General features: G+C 35.9%; 1 protein-coding gene across 2 annotated transcripts; it reads right to left on the minus strand.

The window, feature by feature from the left end:
- Positions 1 to 10,022: 10,022 nt before the first annotated feature.
- csnk2a1 (casein kinase 2, alpha 1 polypeptide) lies at positions 10,023 to 26,107 on the minus strand. 2 transcript variants are annotated; one of them, XM_079837821.1, is made up of 15 exons: positions 26,042 to 26,107; positions 24,857 to 24,946; positions 24,690 to 24,768; positions 23,270 to 23,396; positions 22,951 to 23,062; positions 22,763 to 22,864; positions 22,538 to 22,588; positions 22,390 to 22,449; positions 22,038 to 22,121; positions 19,491 to 19,601; positions 18,955 to 19,056; positions 18,654 to 18,754; positions 18,329 to 18,477; positions 13,168 to 13,257; positions 10,023 to 12,401 (listed from the first exon to the last, which is right to left on the minus strand). In XM_079837821.1, the coding sequence occupies exons 4-15, from the start codon at positions 23,368 to 23,370 to the stop codon at positions 12,277 to 12,279; spliced, it is 1,188 nt and encodes a 395-aa protein (XP_079693947.1). In that variant the 5' UTR covers positions 23,371 to 23,396; positions 24,690 to 24,768; positions 24,857 to 24,946; positions 26,042 to 26,107; the 3' UTR covers positions 10,023 to 12,276. The 2 variants fall into 2 exon arrangements, with proteins under 2 accessions (XP_079693947.1, XP_079693948.1); XM_079837822.1 differs by having other exon boundaries at positions 25,950 to 26,052.
- Between the last annotated feature and the right edge of the window lie 652 nt (positions 26,108 to 26,759).

Genomic DNA, 26,759 nt, shown 5'->3' on the forward strand with positions numbered 1-26,759 from the left:
CCCTATTGTTACTGCGTAACAACCTGTAATAAACCTTGCACATTATACTTCTTTATATATACATATTATATATTTTATGTTAACCACTTATTTTTAAGTCTACAGTTTATCTCACTTATCATATCCACATATTTTTTTATTTTTTTATATTTTTATTTTTATCTTATTTCCTATTTTTATCTTTTACTTGATTTATTTATAATTCTACTTATGTTAATACTTTTTATTCTAATTTTATTCTATTTCTATTTAATTTCTTGTAACTGTTATTTGCACTGTCCATGGAGCGGACCTGTTTACATTTCACTGCCAGTTGTATATTGTGTATATAACTGTGTATGTGACAAATAAAACTCTTGAATCTTGAAATCTTGAATCTTGATGTATTCAAAAGTATTTTTTATTAATTTATTTATGAGAGTCAGTGGCAGAGGGATGAAGAGAACGATGAAAACAGAGGGAAAAAAAGAGCAGACAACCACAATCAAGAGGGGAAAATTTCCTTACTGATTTTGGTTAAGTGGAAAAAATGGTGAGTTGTGTCTCATAGGGATTTAAATAGGTCTCCACAATTTTCCAATTTTGTATATTAAACTGAAATGTGAAACACAAACTAATATCCACTTAATTTGCATGCGGCTTAAACATATTCAACATCAAACCACACAAACGGCATTCAGGTCTGTGTATCCGACATGGCCTACGACCAGCTGGATGTGCTGATGGTGCTCAGTGAAGCACTTGGTTTTACAGGGCTCAAGTCCCAGGACGAAACCTCTATAAATGAGGAATCTGAAGAATGTGGAGCACCGTGGTTGGTGTTCTTGGACAGGATTGACAACTTTGACCCATAAAAAACCCACATATTTTTTAAAGGCTATTTTTGGTCTATAAAGAGATTGGTTACTTGCTAATCGTCTGCTCTCTTGAAATACTGTATAACTTCACATATAAAATACCTTTGCACACACATATTTATACACAAGACACTGGAGCTGCACTGTGCTGCCCCAAATGCTTCATCCAAGTGATAGATCTTTCTGGAGATGTTAAATGTCTCTAGATTTAATGCACACAAGATGCGTAACGAGTCTTTTTCATGAGCAGTGTCATAGTATTGGAAGGTAGATTCGGAGACTGTGAAGGTTGAAATAATTATCTTTATGTCAAAAAGTGACAGATTTGCACCACTGTACAATCTGCCGATGTCCATTGTTTGAGTTATACTGAACTGACGGGCTTTGATGTGTCAGATCATTTGCCCCTTGTCACCTTCCACACGTGGGAACTATTGCTGTAAAGCCGAGCAAGATGACAACATACAGCGTGACTCCTAAAAGTGGGTGATTGCCATAAGTACAGATGCTTAAAAGGAATATTTCGGGTTCAGTACAAGTTGAACTCAGTTTGTAACAATGTTGATTACCACAAAAACAATTTTGACTTGACCCTTATTTTCATAAAAAAAAGAAGAAACCACCAAAATCGAGGTTACAGTGAGGTAGTTACAATGAAAGTGAAAGGGGACAATTTTTTAAGGTTTTAAAAGCAATAATGTGAATATATATAAAAAACTTAAATATTATTTTAAAATATTTAATTAAATAATATTACATGTAATAATAATTTAAGTTTTCTATTAAAACCTATCCTGTAAAATAAAATCCTGTTCTCATAATTTAAGGGTTGTTTCATTATGTTGTCACTTTACAGAAAAGGTTATTAACCCTTAAATGTATGAACGTTTCGCTAATCATACATATTTGGGTCTTTAGCGACCCGGAACTATATCTAACACGGATGGGTATAACGTAAGTTACCTGCCGCGATAAAATAAAAATCTCCTGATAAAGCATATTTTGTTAGGCCTACCTTTTGGGTCCCATCATTACTGTCCTCGTCAGAGCTTCCCAGCACATTCAGCATCTGGCTCATATTCGCCATCTCAAACATATTCTCAAACTCATTTCCAACATCTTCAAAATCAATATTTTGATCGCTGACAGCTTCTTCACCAGATCCTCCATCAAGTGACAGTGACACTAATATTTAATTGCCTACTTGCCCGGCAGTAAATCGCTGAGCCATTGCTTTTCTTTTGTTTTCTGCCTGTGGTAACTTCATCATTGTATGTCAGACATTGCCGCCTTGTGGAATAAAGGTGAATTGCACTTATTCAGTCATAAAAAAAAGATTCAGTTATTGTTGATCAGAAAAAAATAAACTTACACTGTTCCACCTTGGGTCATTAGCGACCCTATACATTTATTTATTTATTTTTTACAAAAAATTAGTGGGAAAACATGCATTATTTTATCTTTTTTTCTTTTCTCTTGTTATATTGTTTAATGAATTGACTGAGGAATTCTAAGAAGGTTGATGTCTAACTTTTAAAAAATCAATGAGGGTAGTGAATGACATCAAGGGTCACTAAAGACAGTAAAAACCTGAGGTATGTGTTTAAGGGTTAAGCAAGGGTTAAAATCGTGTTAACATTAAACATTGTCCTGTATGCTGTTAAAGGAGTGAGTAGGCTATTTTAACATTAACAAATTGGCCCAGTTCACTTCCATTGTAAGTGCCTCAAATGTAACCCAGATTTTTTTAAGGATAAGGAGCGATACATTGAAGTATTTGTTTGTGGAAATCAACATTATATCACACAGTGCTGTCGATTGAGCTTAACTTGAAATCCTGAGTGTTCCTTTAAGGACCACATGAACGCTTTTCACAACAGCCTGATAGGAAGTTTTGTTTCATATGATCCATGTCTCTCATTCAACAGGATTTGTAGTAATTTGATGGTCTTTTTGCAGATGAATGTGTCTTCAATAACCCCCAATATTGCACTGCGGAGATCGATAGGCCTGCTGGACCAGCCGTGCAGCTGTGAGTTGGAGATGTTATTTCACAATTGCTTTGAGTGAGAAACTCTTGTAAATCTCTTTAGACATGCTGACATCTCTGTCACGATTACGAGTCTGAAAAAGACTCTCCGAGGCCTGGTATAGTTGATGAAGCCTGCCATAGTCAAGAGACTGCATGATTTATGACCCCGGCAGAACGGCATCGAGCCAACGGTACCTGAAGCTCCTTACATATACAGTTAGTCGGACACTGATTGTGAAAACCCACCAAAATCAACACAGTAGGACAAATAAGCACCTGTGGGAATGAGATCTATATGATAAATGGAGAAGAGAGCAGGATTTGTCTGATAAACGGAGGAAAGGTGGATCTGGCCGACGTATTAGACACACTCATCACCAACGCGTCTATAGAGCTGCGAGCTGTCTTGTCATAGCTGATAAATGCCCTCTATTTGTCTGTCTAAATCTACACGCTGAGAGATTTAATCATTTAGCTGTGTTAAATCAATGATAGACTCGCAGCAAGCCGTTCAGTGCGACCAGGGACTAAATTTAGCAGAAAAAGCACCGTTGCTAACCTCCGACCTAAAAAAGCCATTTAAATCTTTTAAAATACTGTCAGTGGGACACAAATCAATTCACTGGAATGAATGGAACATTAGCAGCCTGCATATGGAGGATGCTTAAAGTCTGTGTGTTATATCATAAATATAGCTACTTAAAGGGATAGTACACCCAAATTCCACCCATTCCTTGGTCACCCTCAAGTTGTTTCAAACCTGTATGAGTTTCTTTCTTCTGCTGAACACAAAAGAAGACATTTTAAAGAATGTTGGTAACCAGACAGTTGACAGCACCCATTGACTAAAAAAATTACTGTGGAAGTCAATGGGTGCCGTCAACTGTACAATTACCAAAAATCTTTAAAATATCTTCTTTTGTGTTCAGCAGAAGAAAGAAACTCATACAGGTTTGGAACAACATGAGGGTGAGTAAATGATGACAACATTTTCATTATTGGATGAACTATCCCTTTACGTTAAACACTGGTAAAGTGGGACACTTTTGGAAATATGTAACTTTTCCGTGCACTTTTAATAAGGATGCAAATTGCATATGACCTGACATAACACTTTAATGGAAAGCTTAGGATATCTCTGTAGTCAAAAGCAAACAGTACAAAATATTACATCCTGGGAAGAAGAACACTGAAAGCAATATTATTGTTGTTGTTGTTGTTATCACTAATGTATATGCCTATCTATTTATTTATTTAGCAAGATAGGCTTAGTTTAAACGGTTAGTTCACCCAAAAATGAAAATTCTGTCATTAATGACTTACCCTCATGTCGTTCGACACCCGTAAGACCTCCGTTCATCTTCGGAACACAAATGAAGATATTTTAGGTGAAATCCGATCCGCTCAGAAAGGCCTCCATTGGCACAATGCACTTTACACTCTCAAGACCCATAAAAGTATACTTTATGAAGCGACGAGAATAGTTTTTGTGCGCAAAAAAACCTAAATAACAACTTATATAGTGATGACCGATTTCAAAACATTGCATCATGAAGCTTCGAAGCGTTATGAATTAGCGAGTCGAATCATGATTCGGATCGCGTGTCAAACCGCCAAACTGCTGAAATCACGCGACTTTGGGGATCCAAACCGCTGAATCGACTCACTGATTCATTCAAAGCTTTATGATGCAATGTCATCACTATATGTCGTTATTTAGGTTTTTTTTGCGCACACAAACTATTCTCGTCGCTTTATAAAGTTATTGTAGAACCACTTTAGTGAGATGGACTTTGTAATGACGTCTTTAGTACCTTTTATGGGTCTTGAGAGTGTAAAGTGCATTGTGCCAATGGAGGCCTTTCTGAGCCATCGGATTTCAACTAAAATATCTTCATTTGTGTTCTGAAGATGAACGGAGGTCTTACGGGTGTCGAACGACATGAGGGTAAGTAATTAATGACAGAATTTTCATTTTTGGGTGAACTAACCCTTTAAAACTTAGTTTAATTAAAAAAACGTTCAAGTTATTTCTCCTTAAAATACCATTAACATTTTATTCTCTGCTCACTACGTTGATTTCAAAATGCCAAATTTGCATCTCCAGACACACTCTGAAAATAATTAGAGTGTGTCTGGTGATGCAAATTAGGCATTTTGAAATCAGCAAAGCCTATCTATATATCTACTATCTTTATGCAATGACAAACAAACAAAAAGAAATCCGATCAAACTGACATTAAAATCACAAAAAATGTTCTACAAAAGTAGGCGATTCTCTACACAGGAACTGCCACTTGATCTCCCAGCCTCTCACTGCTTTTGTCCCTGTCTAAAACTTCACTGTTCACTCTTTCTGGACTATCTAAATCCAGCTGTGCTCTTGGGTTGTTGGATGCTCGTACGCTCTTGGTGGGACATATTTTCCTCAGCTGATTCGGATAGCTCATTGTGTCCTTTTGAATGTCCTGGTCTACATTAGGGGCATCCAGACTGTTGTTCTCTTCCATGGGATGTTCAACAGATGTTTGTGTGCATCCTGGGATCAGATCGGCCAGTTCCCTGCTGTTGTCCAGTGTTGTAGCAGCATTCAGTTTTGCTTTGATTCCTGCATAATATTTAATCAGAGTGTCTCATTAACGGTGCTTGTTTGGCTATTTCTCAGTGAAATGGTTTTATTTTGGACTGACCTGAGCTTTGTCTCTGAGATCTTCCATGACCACCACCACGTTCTTCACTGTCAGCATCAACGTCTGGTCTATCAGGGGTGTCCACAAACTCTGGGCTGTCTAAATCCATTGCTCTTTTGTGGCTCTCCTGCTGGTGCTTGTCAGCATCGTGTGGTTTACCAGCCTGGCCTTTGAGGTTCATTCTACTAGCAAAACTCTGAATTATGGGATTTATCTCCTTTATAAAGTCCATATTTTCTCTGCCCGTGTCTGTGATGGCAGCGGTGTGTTTTTCTAACATCTTCTTGATCCTTGGGGGTCGGTTTCTCCCGTTCTTCTCAGGTCTGTCCATTTCCTGACTACTAATGTTCTCCATCACTGCAAGGAATTATAAGATCATCTTTATTCTGTGAGCCAAAACCTATGACTTATTTACAGAAATTTGAGTTTTGTGGATTTTATTCCGTGTCTGTTAGCTTTATAGCAACAATTCTAATTTAGCAGGAAAACCACATTCAAATGTTGAGGTTTGGTAAGAATTTGGTAAGTCTCTTCAAAAGGCTGTACTTATTTGATCAAAAATACAGGGAAAACAGTAACATTGTTTCCTAATTTAAAAGAACTGTTCTCTATTTTAATATAATTTAATAATTTAATTTTCAAATGTAATTTATTCCTGTGATGTTAAAGCTGCATTTTTAGCATCATTACACCAGTCTTCAGTGTCACATGATCCTTCAGAAATCATTCTAATATGCTGTGCTCAAGAAACATTTCTTCTTATATTTTCTGGAAACCGTGATATATTTCTTCAGGATTCTTTGATGAATAGAACGTTTAAAAGAACAGCATTTATTTGCAATAGAAAGCTTTATATTATAAATGTATTACTGTTACTTTGGATCGATTTCATGCATTCTTGCTAAATAAATAAAATTTCTTTTAAAAAACAAACTGACCTCAACATTTTGATTGCACTGTCAGAATTGTTCCCATATGTAAAACTTCAAACCTGTTGCTTTATCGATATGTTTGTTGGAGCTCTCAGTCAAGTCTGTGTCCATGTCAGTCCTGTCCATACTCATACTCTCTATATTAAGATGCAAAAATCTTTAATATTATATCACATCAGCAAATATGTGTGCAAATATGTGTGCAAACAGTAGTGAGGAGCTGATGGAACTATCACTTACCTGCAGAGTTCCCATAATGCCCCTGTAATGCTTTATGGGTGTCTGTTGACAGAAGTGTGTCTGATAAAGTAAACAAGATAAAAGTTTTTTTTTGTTAAAAAAAAAATCAAGTTTCAGCATGGCAACAAATTGTTTATCCCAACAATCACATAAAACCCTACAGCTTACCTGTGAGTGCGGTTCTCAGCTGTAACCTCTTGTAGTTGTCACCCTCTGAAACAAACAGAATTTTAAATCAGTAATATATCTGCACCTAAAATATGATTATAATTTGCAGGCTGGAGTTTTTGTCAAATAACTTACAAGGGTTTTGATCCTCTAACAGGCTTTAGAAATAAGAGTTTCATTCATGCATGCACAACTATAATGAATATAATACAGGCCTGTACCTCTGCTGTCTTCTGATGATGCTATTTCAGCTAATCTGCTGTCTGTTTAAAAAGGAAATTAGGAAAAAATAAATATATAAATAATACTGTATACTATTAACTTGATGTGTTATGTGTTTTCCTTGACTGATCACCTGAGTTGCTGCTCTCAATGGATCTCTCTTCAGCAACATCTTAGGAAAAACATATTAGAGAGGGTCATATATGTCTTTAATAATCAAGAGATTAAAATAATATTCAAATATCAGCCTTTTTGTTAATAAATTGGATTGCATGAATTGTTCATTTACCTGTAGGTCCTGCCAAGTTTGGTTCGGGAGTTGTGTTGTAAAAGTCTAAAATACCTTATTAGACACATTACATGAAAAGAAAGAAAGAAGATGGATGGATGGATGGATGGATGGATGGATGGATGGATGGAAGGGAAGGAAGGAAGGAAGGAAGGAAGGAAGGTAGGTAGGTAGGTAGGTAGATAGATAGATAGATAGATAGATAGATAGATAGATAGATAGATAGATAGATAGATAGATAGATAGATAGATAGATAGATAGATAGATAGATAGATAGATAGATAGATAGATAGATAGATAGATAGATAGATAGATAGATAGATAGATAGATAGATAGATAGATAGATAGATAGATAGATAGATAGATAGATAGAAGATAGATAGATAGATGATAGATAGATAGATAGATAGATAGATAGATAGATAGATAGATAGATAGATAGATAGATAGATAGATAGATAGATGATAGATAGATAGATAGATAGATAGATAGATAGATAGATAGATAGATAGATAGATAGATAGATAGATAGATAGATAGATAGATAGATAGATAGATAGATAGATAGATAGATAGATAGATAGATAGATAGATAGATAGATGATAGATAGATAGATAGATAGATAGATAGATAGATAGATAGATAGATAGATAGATAGATAGATAGATAGATAGATAGATAGATAGATAGATAGATAGATAGATAGATAGATAGATAGATAGATAGATAGATAGATAGATAGATAAAAAAACTTGTTTATGGAATGTCCACAACATAAAAACACAATCTGAGTGTGTTATGTAAGATATTATAGGCCTTTTTTGCAAACAAAATATAATTTAACACAAAAGTAACTAAATTAAAACATACCAGCAGAGATCATAACTGTTTCTGCGGCTTTACATTCTGTAAATAGAGGAAAACAGTCACATGCTTTTAGCTATATCCGTGATTACCTAAATCGACAAACATACAGATCTGAATATTATATATATATATATGATCATGATGATATTCCTGTTGCCTCCTCTGTCTAAATCACTCACCTTCAGTCGGATCTGTCGGATGTACAGGATCCAGAATCCTCTCTGTTGCTAGAGCCATTTCTGAGGAAAAAGGACTCCTGAGGTCAGAAACCAATAACAATAGCACAGATGTTTTCTGATTCACATATAGAGGATTAATAGCACTTCCCTTCACTTCCATACAACAGAAAAAAGCTCATACTGAAGCAACAATTCACAGACCTGAGAGCTGTGTTGGTTCAGTGTGGTCATTGTGTGGTTTCATTTCAAACGCATCTGAGGAGACATTGTACAAAATGGGACTGAATAAGACAAATTTAGCATTTAAAAGTATTTAATTTATTAATTAAACATGCTCACCCTTCAGGAAACGTAACAAATCTTCACTTCCTTCTAAAAAATATAGTGAATAAATATAATAAAAATAATTTATTTTAAAATTACTACAATAGATTATAATCATAGCAAATATCATTGTTCTAAAATGAAGTGTACCTCTCATAGCTGCTGAATATACAGCATTTATAAAGACTAGAACAGTCAAGGATCTGTTGAGGCTGAGCCAGGAGGGAGAGCGAGAGGGAAAATTACAACATGTTCCAAATGTCAATGTAAATGAAACATAAACACACATTTAATATTGCTGAGCTGTCTCTCTCATCGTTCAATATCATTAATTTTACACCAGCAGTCATAAAACAGCCCTACATATTTGAACACTAGTAACACGGATCTTGTATTTTATGGCGGAAAATGCTGACTAAACAGATTTTGACTAAATAAACCCCAAAAGAAGAAAAGAGAGTAGTTTGGGAACTTACAGCTTCATGTTCAGAATTGATGTCCTCTCTGAAGGGCTTGTGTGTCATTTGTGGCTTTATATCAGTACAGGTCGCTGATCTGGACAATAGGGTCACAGATGAGCAGTTACAGGGACACTGGAGATGAGGCCTGAGATTCTGAGAAACCAGCAAAGACCTGCTTTGCTCTGAATAGCAGGTGTGTTTTATAATAATAAGGGAATGCATGGCTGAATTTACCCCATGGCATTTCCTTCCTTTCACGGAGATCCAGTGAAGGATTTTGTTTGTGCCATTGTGAAGAAATAGGAAACCTTTAGACCAAAGGCTTTTCGTTTACCTTAATATGGACTTAGAGCACTATAATAACACTATAGAGGAAAATATTTTATTAAAAAAATGAATGTAGGATGGATATAGGCTAAAAGTGAGACACCTTCTGATCATTTGTCATAAAATGTACAAAAAAAGCTGTATAGTTAATATCATTTGATGCTTCCTTGGGCACACATAAACCCACACTTTCAATCACAAAATTGTATATATATATATATATATATATATATATATATATATATATAAAACAAAATTAAAAAGATGTAAATGTAATAAATAATGGTTTAACCTTCTAGTCTTAACTAGGGTTATAACTACCCTAAAGGAATAAGAAATCGTGTAACCCCCTGAAACAATGTCTGAATGATTTCATTTTTTAGTCATGAAAGAGTATGCGCAAAATGATAAAGCAGATTCATAAAAATATATATAATTGAGTAAGATTTAATGTCCCACCATACCTATAGTCAACCTATAGAATAACTTCTGTAAAAAATATAATTTGTCTCATTCTAGAAATAAAAAACATTATCTTATATAATCACTAGATGGCAGAAAAAGCTCAAGAAAGAAGGTCTAACGTGTTGGAGGGCTAAATTGTGCAAACGTGAAGAAAAAACCCCCCTCTTTGCTCCAAATAAAAACTCTACACACACAGAAAAGCAATCAGACAATGAAACAAAACATAGCAGGTCAAAATGTTCTGGCCCTACGAGCAAATTTAAATGTGCAATTTAAAAAAAGAGCTATACATTTATCTATTAAATTGCACTCTTTCTAGTCATTTTATTGTTGAAAAATAATGCAGCCTAATTTAAAACAAGTAAACCGTGCAGTAAACGAAGCACAATAATTTCTCTTCAAAATATCGTACTGGCTAATACCAGTAAATTCCAGGTTGAGTACAAACAGCTGCAGTAACTTTCTCAAAATAAAAAGTTTTATCCTGTGGTGAATTAGCAGTCTCGGTTTAGTGGAAGACCACTGCAGCGATTTGGGCGAAAAATTAAACCTAGTTTTCAACGAAAGCCAACCATTGTTTTCCCTTTTTTATTGAATTCCATAGAAATGTGAGGTAGCCTCTGTTTTCCCACCTGACTTCAAACATACCATTCACTGTATTAGAAAGGCTGCAATAAACATACAGCTGCTGAATAAAGCAAGTGACATGGTCTTTTTTTCCCCTTAAACAATATATTTCCTCTTTTAAATGATTTATAAAACAAACAAATCTCTGCAGGAAGTTCTATTGCAAACTTTAAATGAATGAATTTACAATACAGTACTCTTCACACTGAACACAGGCAGAGGACAAATACGAGTTCAGCCTCCACTACAGAGCTATCTTCAACATTGGGTTATTTCACTAATAGACAAGACCAAAAGGAAGAACAATTTAAGGCATTAAACACAAAAATTAAGGTATTAAAAAAAAAAAATCAATTTGTCTAGACAAGATGCTTTGAGAGTGCCAACCCATCCATATAATTTTCTTGTTTGTCCTTCAATCAGCCAGCCAAAGGCAAACCACAGTAAAACACAACATGCAATTCTAAATTGATATTTCACCTGTTTAATTGGTTTAATTGTGGGGTAGAAAGAGACGTGTAATTCACTGAACAGTCACCTCTCAAAAAACAAACAAACAAAAAAAAATACAAAAACTCTTCATAGTATCAAACAAATGTCTGAAACTTCTTAAAAACAAAAGACAACTCCACTCATACGTACACACTCACACAAACACACGCGCACAGAACTGAAGGTAACACAAAAATTGGCATATTATTGATTGTGTTACTCAGCAATTGGTACAAGTCCTTGAACAGCAACTAGTGAGAGTTTAACAAGATCCGGGACCAAATCCAATTATCCTGCAATACACACAGAACCAGCACAGCTGAAATGAAAAGATCTGCCATTATTGGTAAGAGAATGTTGATGCACAATGATGGAACAAATCAGAAATGTTACAGTAGTTTTGATTGAATCTTGCCTTCAGCCCGGATGCAGAGCTAAAACGCACCGTAACCAGAGGAATCATGACACTGGTGCAAATGCTCCCCTCCAACACCATATCAGCTTTCTCTTGTCCCCATCATCATATTTTTCCAAAAACAAGGAACAAATGAGTCCTTGTATATTGAACTTCTGAGTAAAGATGCAGATATGACACCAGGTTTTGTGAAGTTTGTTATCAAGACTATTGTAAAAATAGGGACTAAAATAACAGGAACCCCCAAAAAAACCTTTAAAAATCCCTGCCTCCCAAAAAATAGTTAAAAATAAGTCAGTGAAATGGTTTGAGCACAACAACACTAGAGGGACATATAAAATTAATTTTATTATCCTTCTTCAGGTGGACATTTACGTGTGTTTCTAAACAGTAACGGCGAGTGAAAGTTCACACCCGTTTGCTTTTCTAACTCACACAGACTGGTGCAAAAACATCATGAGTTTCTTTGAGTTCAAGAACCCCTAAACAACTGAGAAGAACAACAAAATAAAACGGTAACTTAACATTAGTTCTGTGTTATTTGCAACATAATAAAAATAACCACAAAATGAAATCATTGTCCCCCCCACCGATTCACAATTCCAAGCAGGCCCACAGAGAGAGCGAGAGAGGGGGAGAGAGAGAGATGTGAGAAAGAGAGGGGGGGAGGTTGGGCAGTTGGTGTTCAGGGCTGGGCTCCAGCAGCAGTGGGCACTTGTGTGGCCATTGTGTTCGGGGCAGGGATGACAGGTGAGCCGGCGCTGATGTTGGCGATGTTGGGCTGTGTGCTCGGAGTCATAGAGGTGATGCCTGCAGTGTGAAAGCCACATACACATTTAGCATAGTGTTTCAATTTCCCAAACAGATCTTTCTATTAGTAAAATTCTGATCAAAAGATTTTCAAATTATTAATTGTTAAAGCTGAACCTAAAAATCACATTGTAATTTAGTCACCCTCATGTCATTCCAAATCTGTATGACTGTCTTCTGTATATAAATAAGAAAAATAATTTTGTCTATACAATGAAAAGGCCTGTTCATACCAAGGACGATAACTATAAAGATATAAATCTCTCTCAATATTAAAGAATAGCAGAGTTCACACCACAGCTATAACGATAAAAATATAGAGAAACGATATAGTTGGAATAAATTTCGGAATGATTTTATCCAGCTGGTGAACGATAAAAACATTGCCAGCCAACCAGAATCCATCCTGCTGTAACAAGCTTGAGCGTTTAAAGCTGCGAACAAGCATGCGCTTAGAATAAACAGAACGATATCGTCCGCTGGTGTGGACGCCAATATAGTTATCGTCCTTGGTATGAATGAGCCTAAAACAAGTGGGAATCCTATGTTGTTATGGACACACCGACTTCCATTGCATGGGAGAGAGAGAGAGAGAGAGAGAGAGAAAAAAAAGTCCAAAACATCTTTTGTGTTCTGAAGAACAAGTCGTACAAGTTCATAATGACATGAGGGAGATGACAATATAAATAAATTACAATTTCATTTCTGTTAATTTTTGGAAGAACCATCCCAAAGAGACGTGAAGCGCTGAGGATAAAGTGTTTACCTGCCATCAAGCTAGAAGAGCTGACCGGTGTGGAACTAGCAGCCATTCCTGCAGCCGGTGCTCCTCTGCCCTGGTCTTTAACTATGGGGTCTAATACACAAAGAAAGATACAATAGGTTATCTCAACATGAGAAATTATGAAATGAAGGGTCGGATTCAACATTAATTCCATCTGAAGCCAGTTAAACAGTGCCATGGAAATCTAGTCTAAACATGCTCTGGCAACTTCACTCAAACTAAATCTGTAACTAAATTGTAGTAACCCAGGGCTCAACAATAAGGACGGCCTGGGGCTAGTGTGTGGGTTTTAGACCATTTGTCTTGCCCCTACTGTGTTTCGTAGTTATAAAATATTTTATTTTAGTTGATCATCTACTTTTGTTTTTAATTAAAAAATGTTTTAAATGTTGGCAATGAGAATGCGCAATAGTTCCGCTGTGATCTTTTTTGGAACTTTGCTTTCTGGTGAAAAAACAAGAACAGTCAATATTGTGTCTAAAAATATTCAATAAAAGTTTATTGAACAATAAAATCAATGTAACATTTGCAACTGTGGTAATATTCTGCAAAACAACTCCCTTGGTTGAGTTGTTACTTAACTATAGGAGTGTAAAAGTACATAAATCTGACGGTTCGGTACGTACCTCGGTTTTGAAGTCACGGTTTGGTACAGCAGTTTTACTAAATTAATTCAATTATAACTAGGGGTGGGGGAAAATTTTGATCCTTAGATGTATCGTGATGCGGACGATTCTGAATCGATTCACAAATGTAAAAAAAAAACGATTTTCTAAATGTTGATACCGTAATGTTGACGCAAAAGGCGCAACTCTGAAGCACAGAAAGTGCAGCGCCTGGACCGTCTGTGGCGTGCACAAAGACGCATGATGGCGGAGTGAAAAATCTGACCGGCACCCTCTGCATTAAAAGCTAACGTATGGAAGCACTTCGGCTTCTATGAAGTTGAAGGGGAAAATGACCTGGTCAAGATTTTACACGTTTCCAATGCGCAAAAAAAACAAAAAAAAAGTGTTTCAAGTGTTCAGATGTTCATTTCATAAAAGCGGTTTTCGATTGTGGTTGAAACTGGGAATGTGGTTGAAAACACTGAAAAGTTGTGATATATGACAGCTCTGAGCGCGCCTGTCTCTGTTGATCATGTGATGCACTTGATCATCCGCTCCAGCCTAGACTGATTAACGTAGACTAACCATGTTCCGTACACAACGATGTTCCGTACAGATGAACTTTTACTGCTGATCGCTGGGTAAATACTTCCTGGTCATACATAAAATATATATCTGTGTCATCGTCATTTCTCCCTCTTTCACATCCGATCAAGACAGAGACCCTAACGCCTTTTGTTCCAGTGAGATTTCAGTAAATTTGCATGGTGCGCCCACTGCGCTTGAAATTGGACGGTGGGGAAGCTGCACGTCAGAGTGCAGCTTGTGTGGGGAGATAACTAGAGCAGCGAAAATGTACATTTTGATTTAATTTATGCTTCTCAGAGTATTACAGTCCTTATTAAATGAATATTATGTTATCACAAATTGTTAAATATATGACCTTTAGTTGAATAAATGCTTTTAAATGGGATTTTTTTAAACGTTAAATTGCAGGCGATGACCGCTTGGCGCCACTCGGCTGAGACAGGCAGAGTTTTGAAGTTTACACATTGGTTTATCATTAAAAAAAAGTAATTAATGCAAATTTTTTACCTTTCTTTGTCTTCAGAAATATATGGTAATATTATTCCCCAATGTTTCACATGGTTCATGCTTAACTCACATGCCATAAATAATATCACGACACAATCATGCCTAGCTCGCATGGTTCTCTTATTGAACCAGCAATTAACTTACATTTTAACCAAATAAAAAGGTATTAACCTTTATTATTCATTTAAATGATGTTTTCTTTAGTTAAAATAAACACACAGGTCACAATTTATCAGATAAATGTCACTTTTCGCAGTTGAAATCAAGTTATTCGCTCTGTACGGAACATCATTGTAAACCTGTACGGAACACCGTTAACGCTCATCATCTTCCGTACACCAGCGGAGGAGGTACTTTTCCCCACTTTTCTCAAATATTATTGGTCCAAAAGACATCAATCAAAGTGTGGACTGTCCAATGGGTATTCACCTAGGGAATGATCACACAAAATAGCTTGTCTGGCTCTCAACAACGGAGGAGTGGGCGTTGGCGTTTGGTGAATAGCGAAAAGTGTACGGAACATGGTTAGTCTACGTGATCAGCACGTAGTCCCGTGTGATCGTACATGCGAAAGGCTTAAAAACTATACATTTTCTGACACAAATTTTTGAAATGTAGGCTTAAATCAAACACATTTTAATTCAGATTCTGGTTTTCACCGAACACGTAGTCATATCGTATTGTATCGATATCGAGATATCTGGCATGAAAATCGAGATATGAAATTTTGTCCATATCGTTCAGCCCTACTCTCTAGTGAACCACTAGTGACACTGAATGACTGCATGAGGTAAATGTAATGCTACATGACATTGCTTACATTTACAAGCCATTTTATTGACATCTTTCCGCGGTTGAAACTAGGCATGTGCCGGTATCAAATTTTCATGTTGCGATTAATTGCTGAAGCTTTTATCACGGTATACGGTATTATCACGATATTGAAATAAGTTGCAAAAAAAGTGTTGTCATACTATAACAGGTTAAATCACTTTCTTATAACAAAAGAACCAAACATTTAAATACAATAAAGCAATACACAAAAATTTATAAAGTAAACAAATATTTTAAACAGATTAAAGTGCAAAAGAATTATAAAGAACAATAGGTATGCTGAAATGTACATTTAACTAAGATTAATACATGCTTTAGAAGTATTTTTCATTGTCAGTTTGTTAATGAAGGAACTAATGTTAAATACTGGAGCCTTATAAAGTGTGTGATTGAACAACTGTCAGAACATATTCAAACAATATCTAGGGTATGTAATTTAGTCCAGATTAAAATATAAAATGCAAGTTTGAAAATTAATAGCCTTAAGTCTTTAAGTATTATGTATAAGGTTATGTGATTACTGGGGAAACGGCTGCATTTCTGCTGTTCCGTCAGCACCCTCTGCTGTCGAAGAGTGAATGTGCACTTCAGCGTCTCCTCATTCCGCCATGTGCTCGGCTCATGCACGTCTATTTACATCAGTGCTCCTTCCTCTTTGACATGTTTTTCATTTTAAACGGTTGATGGGTAAAGTATTCTTAAAATTCATTCTAAAAATCTGAATAATTCGTAATAAACAATTATTCACGGTATTTTGAAGTGCCCACGATAACAATATTGTGCATGTTCATTATTGCGGTATATCATATTACCGTTTACCGGCACATGTCTAGTTGAAACACACACACGACATTATATGTTTAAATTATAATGTATCCTCAACACACATGTAATTCATGTTTATACTTTAGGAAGAGATGATCGCGTTTACTCGCGCGCTGCCGCTTGAACTGACGCCCCTATACAGTGATCTGATCGTGCGGTTCGGTATGAATACGTGTACCTTACACCCCTACTTAATTATATCATGTTAGAAACAAAAACAAATTTCTTCTGAGTTTCTCTGTGTGCTGTTACGCTCATTTGTTTTGATTTCTCCTAAAGTCTCTCACAAAGACACAGGCAGCGCAAGCCTCAACAGAGCGACGTTGTTACCATAAATACACTATCCAATATCAATCGTTGTTTACACGGATTGTAATAAAATCAGAATCATTCTCGCGTTTTGATGCCTAGTTATTTATATACAAGTTTGAAATCAGGCTACTTGTCCAGTTAGGCTAGCAAAATTCTCTTTCACTTGTCCCAGACAAGCATTAATGATGTCAAGCCCAGGACTGTATTTAACACGAAGCTGATTAATATCCTTATAGAGCTCTGTAACTCGTTTCTAGTCTCAAATGAAATCACCATGAGGCAGAAAAATACATCAATGAATAAAACATGACACCATTTTTTCCAGATCAAATCACTTTGAAAAAGGCAGGCTCCATTATTTACTATATACTCACTATACTGGTAGCATTCGGATGTTTGTATTAAAGGAACACTCCACTTTTTTTGAAAATAGGCTCATTTTACAAGTCCCCTAGAGTTAAATAGTTGAGTTACCGTTTTTGAATCCATTCAGCCGATCTTTGTCACTTTTAGCATAGCTTAGCATACATCATTGATTCTGATCAGTCCATTAGAATCTCGTTCAAAAAATGACCAAAGACACTTTCAATATTTTTCCTATTTAAAACTTGACTCTTCTACAGTTACATCATGTGCTAAGACCAACTGAAAATTAAAAGTTGCGATTTTCTACACCTATATGGCTAGGAACTACTTTCTCATTCCTGCGTAATAGTTGCAGATCTTCGCGGCAGTACCATGGCTGCAGCAGCGCAATGATATTACAGCGCCTGAAAGTAGCCCCCAGCTAGGTAACTTTCAATGTGACCGGCACTAAGTTCGTGTAGTTGCACAGAAAGTTTCAGGCTTGAAGCCGACAAATTGTGTTGTGGATTTAGCTGTGTGATTAGCCATGGTTCTGTGTGTTGTAAAGGGCTGTGATAGTAAGTCAAAGGTGTATACTACCACCATGTTTCACAGAATACCAACAAATCATTGCGCCGCTGCACCCATGGTACGGCCGCTAAGATCTGCGACTATTACACAGGAATGAGAAAGTAGTTCCTAGCCATGTAGGTGTAGAAAATCGCAACTTTTCATTTTCAGTTGGTTTTAGCACACGATGTAACTGTAGAAGAGTCAAGTTTTAAATAGGAAAAATATTGAAAGTGTCTTTGGTCATTTTTTGAACGAGATGCTAATGGACTGATCAGAATCAATGATGTATGCTAAGCTATGCTAAAAGTGCTACCGCCAGATACAAAGATCGGCTGAATGGATTCAAAAACGTTAAAACTCAACTATTTAACTCTAGGGGACTTGTAAAATGAGCCTATTTTCAAAAAAAGTGGAGTGTTCCTTTAAAACAATTTGGTCATTGATTTATTCAGCTGTATATAAATGCACATACTTGCAAACACAGAGACTGGAAAACATTCACAGGCTTTTCAGGGAATACATTTTGGAAGTGCTAAACTCTGGGAACTCACAGAAGTAAGGGTGGTCCATGGCCTCGCGGGCAGTCAGTCGGGCCTGGTGGTCATAACGTAGCAGCTTGTCCAGAAAATCCAAAGCCTCGGTACTGACCAGGTGCTGATTCTCACTGTGCACAAATCGTTCCCATCTCTTTCGGGAGTGTCTGGGTGAAGGAGTTAGAGATGTTAAAATAGTATAAATATATGACTACACACACCAACACTTCAGTTGGTTTGTAAACTAAAAATTAAAGAACTAAGGAGGTATTTTAAAAAAACAGAATACATGTTTCAATCAACTTGATAAGTCTGTCTATCCTTATCAAGATTGTCTTCATACCTGCCCAAAATGTCATTGAAGCGTGGGTCCAGCTCAATGTTATATTTGTCAATGTAATCATACAGGTCCTCTGTACCCAGAACCTTTGCAATCCGAACCAACTAGATAGACAAATAAGATTACATCAATAAACTGAACATAAGAGACATTAAACAGCATAATTAAAGCAGTTTGGAGCAAAAATGTGTTTTTCCAAAACAGCAAGAATATGAATTAAATCAGTTAAAATGTGAATGACTGAATCACTGATATTTGTTTTGAATAAACAAGTTAGGCAAAAATAAATTAATAAATAGTGGACCTGGTCATAGTTGTCATGTCCATGGAAAAACGGTTCCTTCCTGAAGATCATACTGGCCAGCATGCATCCAAGACTCCACATATCCAAACTGTAGTCATACATCTGGAGAGACCAAAACATTTATTTGACCAACTCAAAAATATCAACTGGAATTAAATGTGAAAACCACACTTAATCTTAAGTAGGGATGGTTATGATTAACCACTAAAAGAGGAATCGGCATTACTAATTATTCAATTATGGATTCATAAATAAAAATGTGTATCAGTAATCATACAATGTGCACAACAAAAACCCTGATATTATATGAATGTAAAATATGGCAATCTGTGAGGCAACAGTATCTGTTAACGGACACCATGGCATGCAAGAAGCAGAGAAACCGTGCCGCAACATTTGATAAGCACACATGCATTCTAAGATACATCTAATTTTTCTGCACATGCCAAAATGTGTAATAATGTGTCATTGTGTGTACCGATTAATTGATAATTAACAATCTTGAAAATTCACATACCTAATCTTAAGAGACTAACCTGATAGTCCACAAGTAGTTCAGGGCCTTTAAAATATCGGGAAGCCACACGGACATTGTACTCCTGGTTTGGGTGGTAAAACTCAGCCAATCCCCAATCAATCAGACGAAGCTTTAAAAGGGAAAATGCACATTCAAACAATAATAAAATGGGACTCTATATACATTAAATTTGTCATCAATTACTCACCCTAATGTCGTTTCAAACCCATAAGAACTTTGTTCATCTTCAAAACACAAATGAAGATATCAAATGAAATCTTTGAGATTTCTGTCCCTCCATTGACAGTCCACGCAACTACCACTTTGTCGCTTCAAAAAGTCATAAAAAGATCGTAAAATGTATTCATATGAATCGAGCGGTCGCTTTATATGATAAACAGATTGAATTTAGGCTTTTATTTTAATTTAAGCTGAACCGAACAAACCTCACTGGTTCTTCCCTAACGGACAACCGAACATTAATAATGTTAAATTAAATTAGAATAGTTAAGTGAGTGACCCATTAAAAATAATTAAATTTGTTTTGCAGGGGTTTAGTTTTACACGCACAAATAGCAGCATAAACAACAGAGGAACATGAGGATTCATCGTCACATCACGCACCTGCAGCGCTTCTGTGAACGGAGAAAAACAGAATAAAATCATATATACAAAAGGAATAAATACACTAAATATTTAACTTAAATGAACAGATTAACAAAACGAAAGCTGTGCAAAAAGTAGTATATGCTGAGTTTCAGTACAATTTTGTGACACGCTCCACAAACAAGTTAACGGAAGGAAATATCAAGACGGCAGAAATTGCATTCCTGTTTTCATTATTTTACAAAAACAATATTTTGTTTTTATTGTGAGTACACAAATAAAAGTAAACTCTTTACAGTTTACATCTTACTCTTATCAGTAGGACCATAAATGGCATGATACTTTAAGTTGTTTCCGCCGTTATAAGGAAACATTGCAAGTGATCCCACAGATGCCTCGCACACACACACACAATATATCAGTTTTAGCATTGCTATTTTGACGTTGCAGCCTGTTCATTATGCAATCATCCAAACATATAATACCAAACATGTTATGCCAAGCAAATTTTGCAAGAGTGAAGTATAAAGCCAAAGTTTAAATAAGTAATAGCTTGGCACCCAAATACATTACGACTTCGGTTTGATTCAGTTTTGCTAAATTTAAAGGATTTGTAGTGGAGTGGGGGGAACTGAAATAGCCATTTAGTGTATATAATATTGGTAAACAATTATTTTTATTTAGACTTACTGGAATTCTACATTTATGTAAAAATGAAATTTGAATAATCTGTTTCTATATTTCTCTCATGAAGTCTCTCATGTAGCACATTTAACCCTGCAGCAAACGTTTTCAAAATATCTTGAAAATAACTTTAAAAATGACTTAAGTTACTTTTTTAAATGCTTAACCGATAGTATTAATCAGTCAAAAGTCTTACTGTCATTTAACAGTTAACCAGTTAAAGGGACAGTTCACCCAAAAATGAGAATTCTGTCATCATTTACTCACCCTCAAGTTGTTCCAAACCTGTGTGAACTTTTGTTCTGCTGAACACAAAAGATGATATTTGGAAGAATGTTAGTAACCAATCAGATCTCAGCAGCCATTGACTACCATAGTATCCCCCCCCCCCCCCACTATGGTAGTCAATGGTTGCTCTATCTGCTTTGTTACAAACATTCTTTCAAATATCTTCCTTTGTGTTCAGCAGAACAAAGAAACGTATACAGGTTTGGAACAACTTGAAGTTGAGTAAATGATGGATTTTCCTTTTTGGGTGAACTATCCCTTTAATTATGAGCATCCCTAATTCATATGGATAAGTTTTACGATCTCTTTATGAACTTTTTGAAGCGTCAAAGTGGTAGTTGCATAGACAGTCAATGGAGGGACTGAAATCTCTCAGATTTAATTTATAATATCTTCATTTGTGTCTTGTGGGTTTGAAACAACATGAGAGTGAGTAAATGATTTTTTTGGGTGAACTAACCTTTTAACATTCAAAAGGTTGGCCTCAGTATGATTTTATTTTATTTTAAGAAATTGATACTTTTTCTGCAAGGACACATTAAATTGATCAAAAGGGACAGTAAAGACTTTTATATTGTTACAAAAAAACTTTCATCAAAGTATTGTGAAAGCACCACAGTTTCCACAAATAATAACTGCTTTCCAAATATGAGTACCAAATATATTGGAATAATTCAAGGGATCATGTGACACTGAAGACTGGAGTAATGGCTGCTGAAAATTCAGCTTTGCCATCACAGAAATAAATTACTTTTAAAATATATTAAAGTAGAAAACAGTTATTTTAAATTGTAATATTTCCAAATATTACTGTTTTAATGCATCTACTCAAATAAATGCAGCCTTGATGAGAATAAAGGACTTTCAAGCGCACAAAAAAAAAAGCTTACTGACCCCAAACTTTTGAATGGTGGCATACATATAATTATATAAATAATAAATAAAAAGTAATGCTTAATGTAGGGTAAATTCTTAACTTGGGTGATACCTTTCTGTGCTCATGGTCAATCATGACATTGTGTGGTTTTACGTCTCTGTGCATTATTCCCATACTGTGGCAGTAGTCAAGAGCCTGGGGATAAAAGGCCAAGACAAGCATTAGATCCAACATCAGTGCAGAATAGTTTATCTCTGTGTAAAGTTTCCACAGCAACAGAACTTTCTTACTAATACTATGAGCATAACTTAAACTGTTTTCCCATTACAAATAAGCTAGGGAGGCAGATACTGGCTGGTCATGTTCAATTATATAACTCTAACAACTCACTTTTACAATGGGCTTCAACAATAGTATGGTCAATATGTGCCTTTGTACAGGATGATCAGTGTGATCATCTTACCTTAAGAATTTCATACATGTAGAAGCGAATGTCATAGTCTGATAATGTTTGATACAGTTGCTGTGAAGAAAGAAACGGTTTACTACAACCTCAAATTAAATGCAAATAAATTCTTTAAGGAGGGCTGACAAACAAAAACATCTCTAACCTTGAAGTCCGTGTTGTTAACATGCTCAAAAACCAGCGCTGGTGTTCGGGACTGTGGACGGAAAAAGCAGAATGTGTTTTAAACCCGAGGGCATTTAAACAAACTTGCAGGTATTTTCTTGGAAAGTTAATACATTTTCAAAGTAAATATGCAAGACATTATAAAAAATAAATTACAGTTAAAAATACACTGACAGTTAAATTATCAAATATTTCAATAACTCACCACAGGATCCTTTACAATGTCTAAAAGGGTTATGATGTTGGGGCCTCCTCTCAAGTTCTCCAGAATTTTTATTTCTCGTTTAATTTTCTTCTTTTTCACTGGCTAAACATACAAGGGGAGGAGAAACACTTTAAACATAAACTAACTTATCTCCTGTAAAATATTCTGTGTGAATGCAAACATGATACCTTGAGTATTTTGACGACTACTTTCTCATTGTTAGTGATGTTTATGGCTTCAAACACTTCACTGTATTTCCCCCGGCCAAGCTTACGCACTAACTGATAGTCATCCTGATTTCTGCAGAATACAAACATACAACAGAGTACATGCAATGTGAGTTTAACAGTAACACATTGAAAGAGTCAAACATACCATGCATGCCGCACAATAAGTAATAAAGCTGCACAATTGATCCAAGGCTCAGAAAAAGCACTAACAATGATAAATAACTTGGCTATTTATAGTGCATTTAATTTAAGCACTAAAAAATAAAAGAGAACACACCCCCAGTCCACCACATGGGATTCATAGTCCCAGTACTCTCTGGGCCGCTGTGTGTTTACATCAGGGTAAACTCGAGAGCGACTTGGGACAGGGCCAGACATATTCTACACACGGTATTCCCTGAAACCTGGAAAGACAAAAGAATATATTACTGAGAGTTGACAGGAGGATCAGGAAGATGTTTATCAAATCAAACAGCTTTGAATAGCCCAGCAAATAAAAGTTCTGATTTGTATGATCTAGACCAGGGGTTTACAAAGTGGGATCTAGGGCTGCAAGGCAAATGTTTAGAGAAAGTTTTAAAGTTTAAAATAACTTAGATGAATGAATAAAAAGGAAAATAAATACACATTACAGTACTATAATTAGTAGACAAATATAATAATGCAACTTAATAGACATTTCCTAGATATTTTAATAGATTTTTTTTTTCACAGTACAAACTGGGGCTGTGTCCAAAACCATAGTGGACATTGAGCGCACTCATTCAATCCCACAATGCACCACAATAATAGTGTACAACTGATGTACGCTCAAAGGCTAGAGAATACCCATAATGCACTGTGAAAGTTGCACACTGAATTAATTCCTGCGTCTCGCAGCTGAATCAATCATCCATCCATTTTCCAAACCGCGCTGGTCCAGCATAATATCATTATGGAATAAATTCCTTTTTAATTGATTGTTTAAATCCAGTATATACACATGATAGTTTCCATGGCAGAGTTTAAGAGAAATCTTTTCATTACTACTGGAGCTGCCAGTTTGCTACATTTCAAATAATTATTAAACAGCAAGCACAAACTATGCAAAAGCTGCAGCCCTGCCGGTGCACTCAGTGTCTGAATTCACTCACTCATTTCCATTCACTACAAGTGGACTATATTAATGGAGTAATGTAGGGAATAGTGAATGAGGGGTGGGATTTCGAACACAGCACAGGTCTTTGTAGACCTTATGTAGCCCAGTCCCTTTTAAACGCTGCACTCGTTGTATTCTGTTTTCCGGTTTGTATTACCACAGCATGAAGGTAATATCTTACAGATTTATTAATGAACCGCTTATTTTAAAATCTTCCCAGTCTACTGACATTAGTTATGACATTCACTTCAGTCATTACAATGCTCATGATAACTTTTGTTAACTCTACAAGTAAATCCACTTCACAAGCTAATTACTCTTCGACAGCGATGCCATAGAAATATACAGAGCAACCACAAAAATGGTTCAAAGACAAAATTATAAAGATGGCTGTACGCTTGTTTCTCTGGCACATAAGGTCTACAAGAAACTAAACCGCTGCCTTTTAAATTTTAATATGCGGCCCATCGCATAAGGATGATCATATTTGGAGGTCCATGGCATCTAAAAGTTTGAAAACCCCTGATCTAGATATCAGTGTTATTAAGCAAGTTATTACCTTGGAGGGTTCCTCCAAGCAGCAAATGACAGGTGAAGCTGATGAAGGCAGATGTGATGACTTTATGGTGGAGCATAGGCTATGAAATACATTAAATAAGCCTGCTGATAATCAAGTCAATGAAAAGTAAACCACTACATTCAAGCACTGCCACACAAACAACTCACCTGATTGAAATTCGAATGAAAGAGGACATCCAGGAGCTTATTCAGGAGACACAGCAATCTTACAAGTCATTCCTCATGGCCCTCCAGATGCTGGAAAACAGAAGGATGTTGTAAACTTTACGGACGCCGCTGTGCAACATCAGCCTGGGTATCAAAGTACTGATTCATGGACCAACGTTCATTAATAACAAACCAGGTTACTGTACTGCCATATAATCATTAGACTAAAAAATCGCGTTTGTCACAAGCCGTGTGATCTTCCTAAATGAATTACTAATTATTAGAACTTCATGAATTAGCTTAATTAAAGCAGGGATGGAAGAACAAACGCATAGAATACATAAAAGCCGAACTATATGATATTTATTTTAGCACTATAGCTTATGTAATATAGAGGAATACTAGTACATTTTTCCTTAAATCAATATCTTGTTTTGAGGAGCCACAGGCCTGATGACACAGCCAAAGAAACCAGTTACTGGGCAGCTTTTTTGCGCTTAACTTTCTACATATAATCCACATTATTAAATAATTACAAACAGGTCATATAAGCAACATAATTACAGGATTTCCCAGAATCGTATTATCAGCTTCCCAGACAGCTGTTAGTTAGCCTGCTAACCGCTAACTAGCATAGCGTTTGCCACGCCTAAGCCATTTCTAAATCATTGTACGACACATTTAACTCATTCACACTCCAAATTGTTCATTTCAATTTAAGAAACATTATAAAAGCTTAAGTCACTGAATAAATGAACCCGTGGATAAATAATCACAGGGTTCTATCGCACAAATGCTGCTAGCTGAGCGTGGCGCAACACGCCACATCAAAGCTAACACCATTCGCACAAAAGATTAAACAAGCGCATTCAAGAAAATATTAACCAATTCATAAGAATGGTAAAACATACACGAAACTAATATATGTGTTTAATCGGACCTGGAATTAAACCACCCAGTTTATGTCGGTTTTTATAAAGAATACGGCAGGTTTTAGTGCTTAGCGAGTAGCACTGGCATTAGCTAACTGTGTTGCCTGCAAATGACACGACATATATCCACACAAGCGTGAATTAGTAGTGTGGTGCCTTACGCGTGTATCCTTGTTTAAAATATATGCGGAAAAGTCAGTTAACAAAGGAATACAAATGTGTAACGTTAGGTCGTAAAAGCACACTGCATTACCTCTCGGCGTCTCCTGATAGACAATATGGCGGATACTGCGCTGAAGAAAGGGTGCGTCTCAATACCTAGCGAGCTGCTCGAGAAGAACGCACTGAACGGCCATGTGATGTCTCATAATGCTGTCTACGTAGGGAGCTCACAAGGTTTTGAATCACGGCTAAAAAATAGAACGCGCAGACACACAGACAGACCGGTTTCATTCTGTACATTCTTTATTTGTGAGTAAACGTGTTACTTAGCCTACTATGTATTACATATGAATGTAAATGTAAATATTTTGTAACCATTAGCACTATAGCTTCAGTAAATCTTAAATACAGACAGCCATAAATAACGTGTAGGCCTAATAAATTATTTGATTTTTGCATGCTATTTCTAGAAAGTATTTCTGCGTTTCCCCCGTTTTTTTTGTTTCAAAGTCTGCAAATCTGTCAATGTTTTCTATATTTGCCAATTTTCTGTCTGTATGGCATTATAAGCTGTTAAAAGGCTTATATTTTCTCAAATTTGAATTTAAAACAACCTTAATTTTTAGCAATCACAATCAAATGTGTTAGGTAGGCCTTCTGTTTATACAGTAGGCCTACATGTGTTTCAGTTAATTTGTATTATTGCACAATACATATTTAACATACTTTATGATTTATGAACAGCAGACCAGTTGATAAGTAGTTAAAAACTAAAAAGTTAGCTGTATTTAATCTTCCTCTTCATCAAA

Source organism: Gobio gobio (genome assembly GCF_949357685.1).
Source record: "Gobio gobio genome assembly, chromosome: 15".
Lineage (NCBI taxonomy): Eukaryota > Metazoa > Chordata > Actinopteri > Cypriniformes > Gobionidae > Gobio > Gobio gobio.

Excerpts from the sequence above, each read along its gene's own strand:
- csnk2a1 (XM_079837821.1), bottom strand. The coding sequence starts at position 23,370 with ATGTCTGGCCCTGTCCCAAGTCGCTCTCGAGTTTACCCTGATGTAAAC. Across the intron at positions 22,589-22,762 it reads ACATTGTAAAGGATCCTGTG|TCCCGAACACCAGCGCTGGT; the intron begins GTGAGTTATTGA and ends TTCCGTCCACAG. Across the intron at positions 12,402-13,167 it reads CTCTTCTAGCTTGATGGCAG|GCATCACCTCTATGACTCCG; the intron begins GTAAACACTTTA and ends TTCACACTGCAG.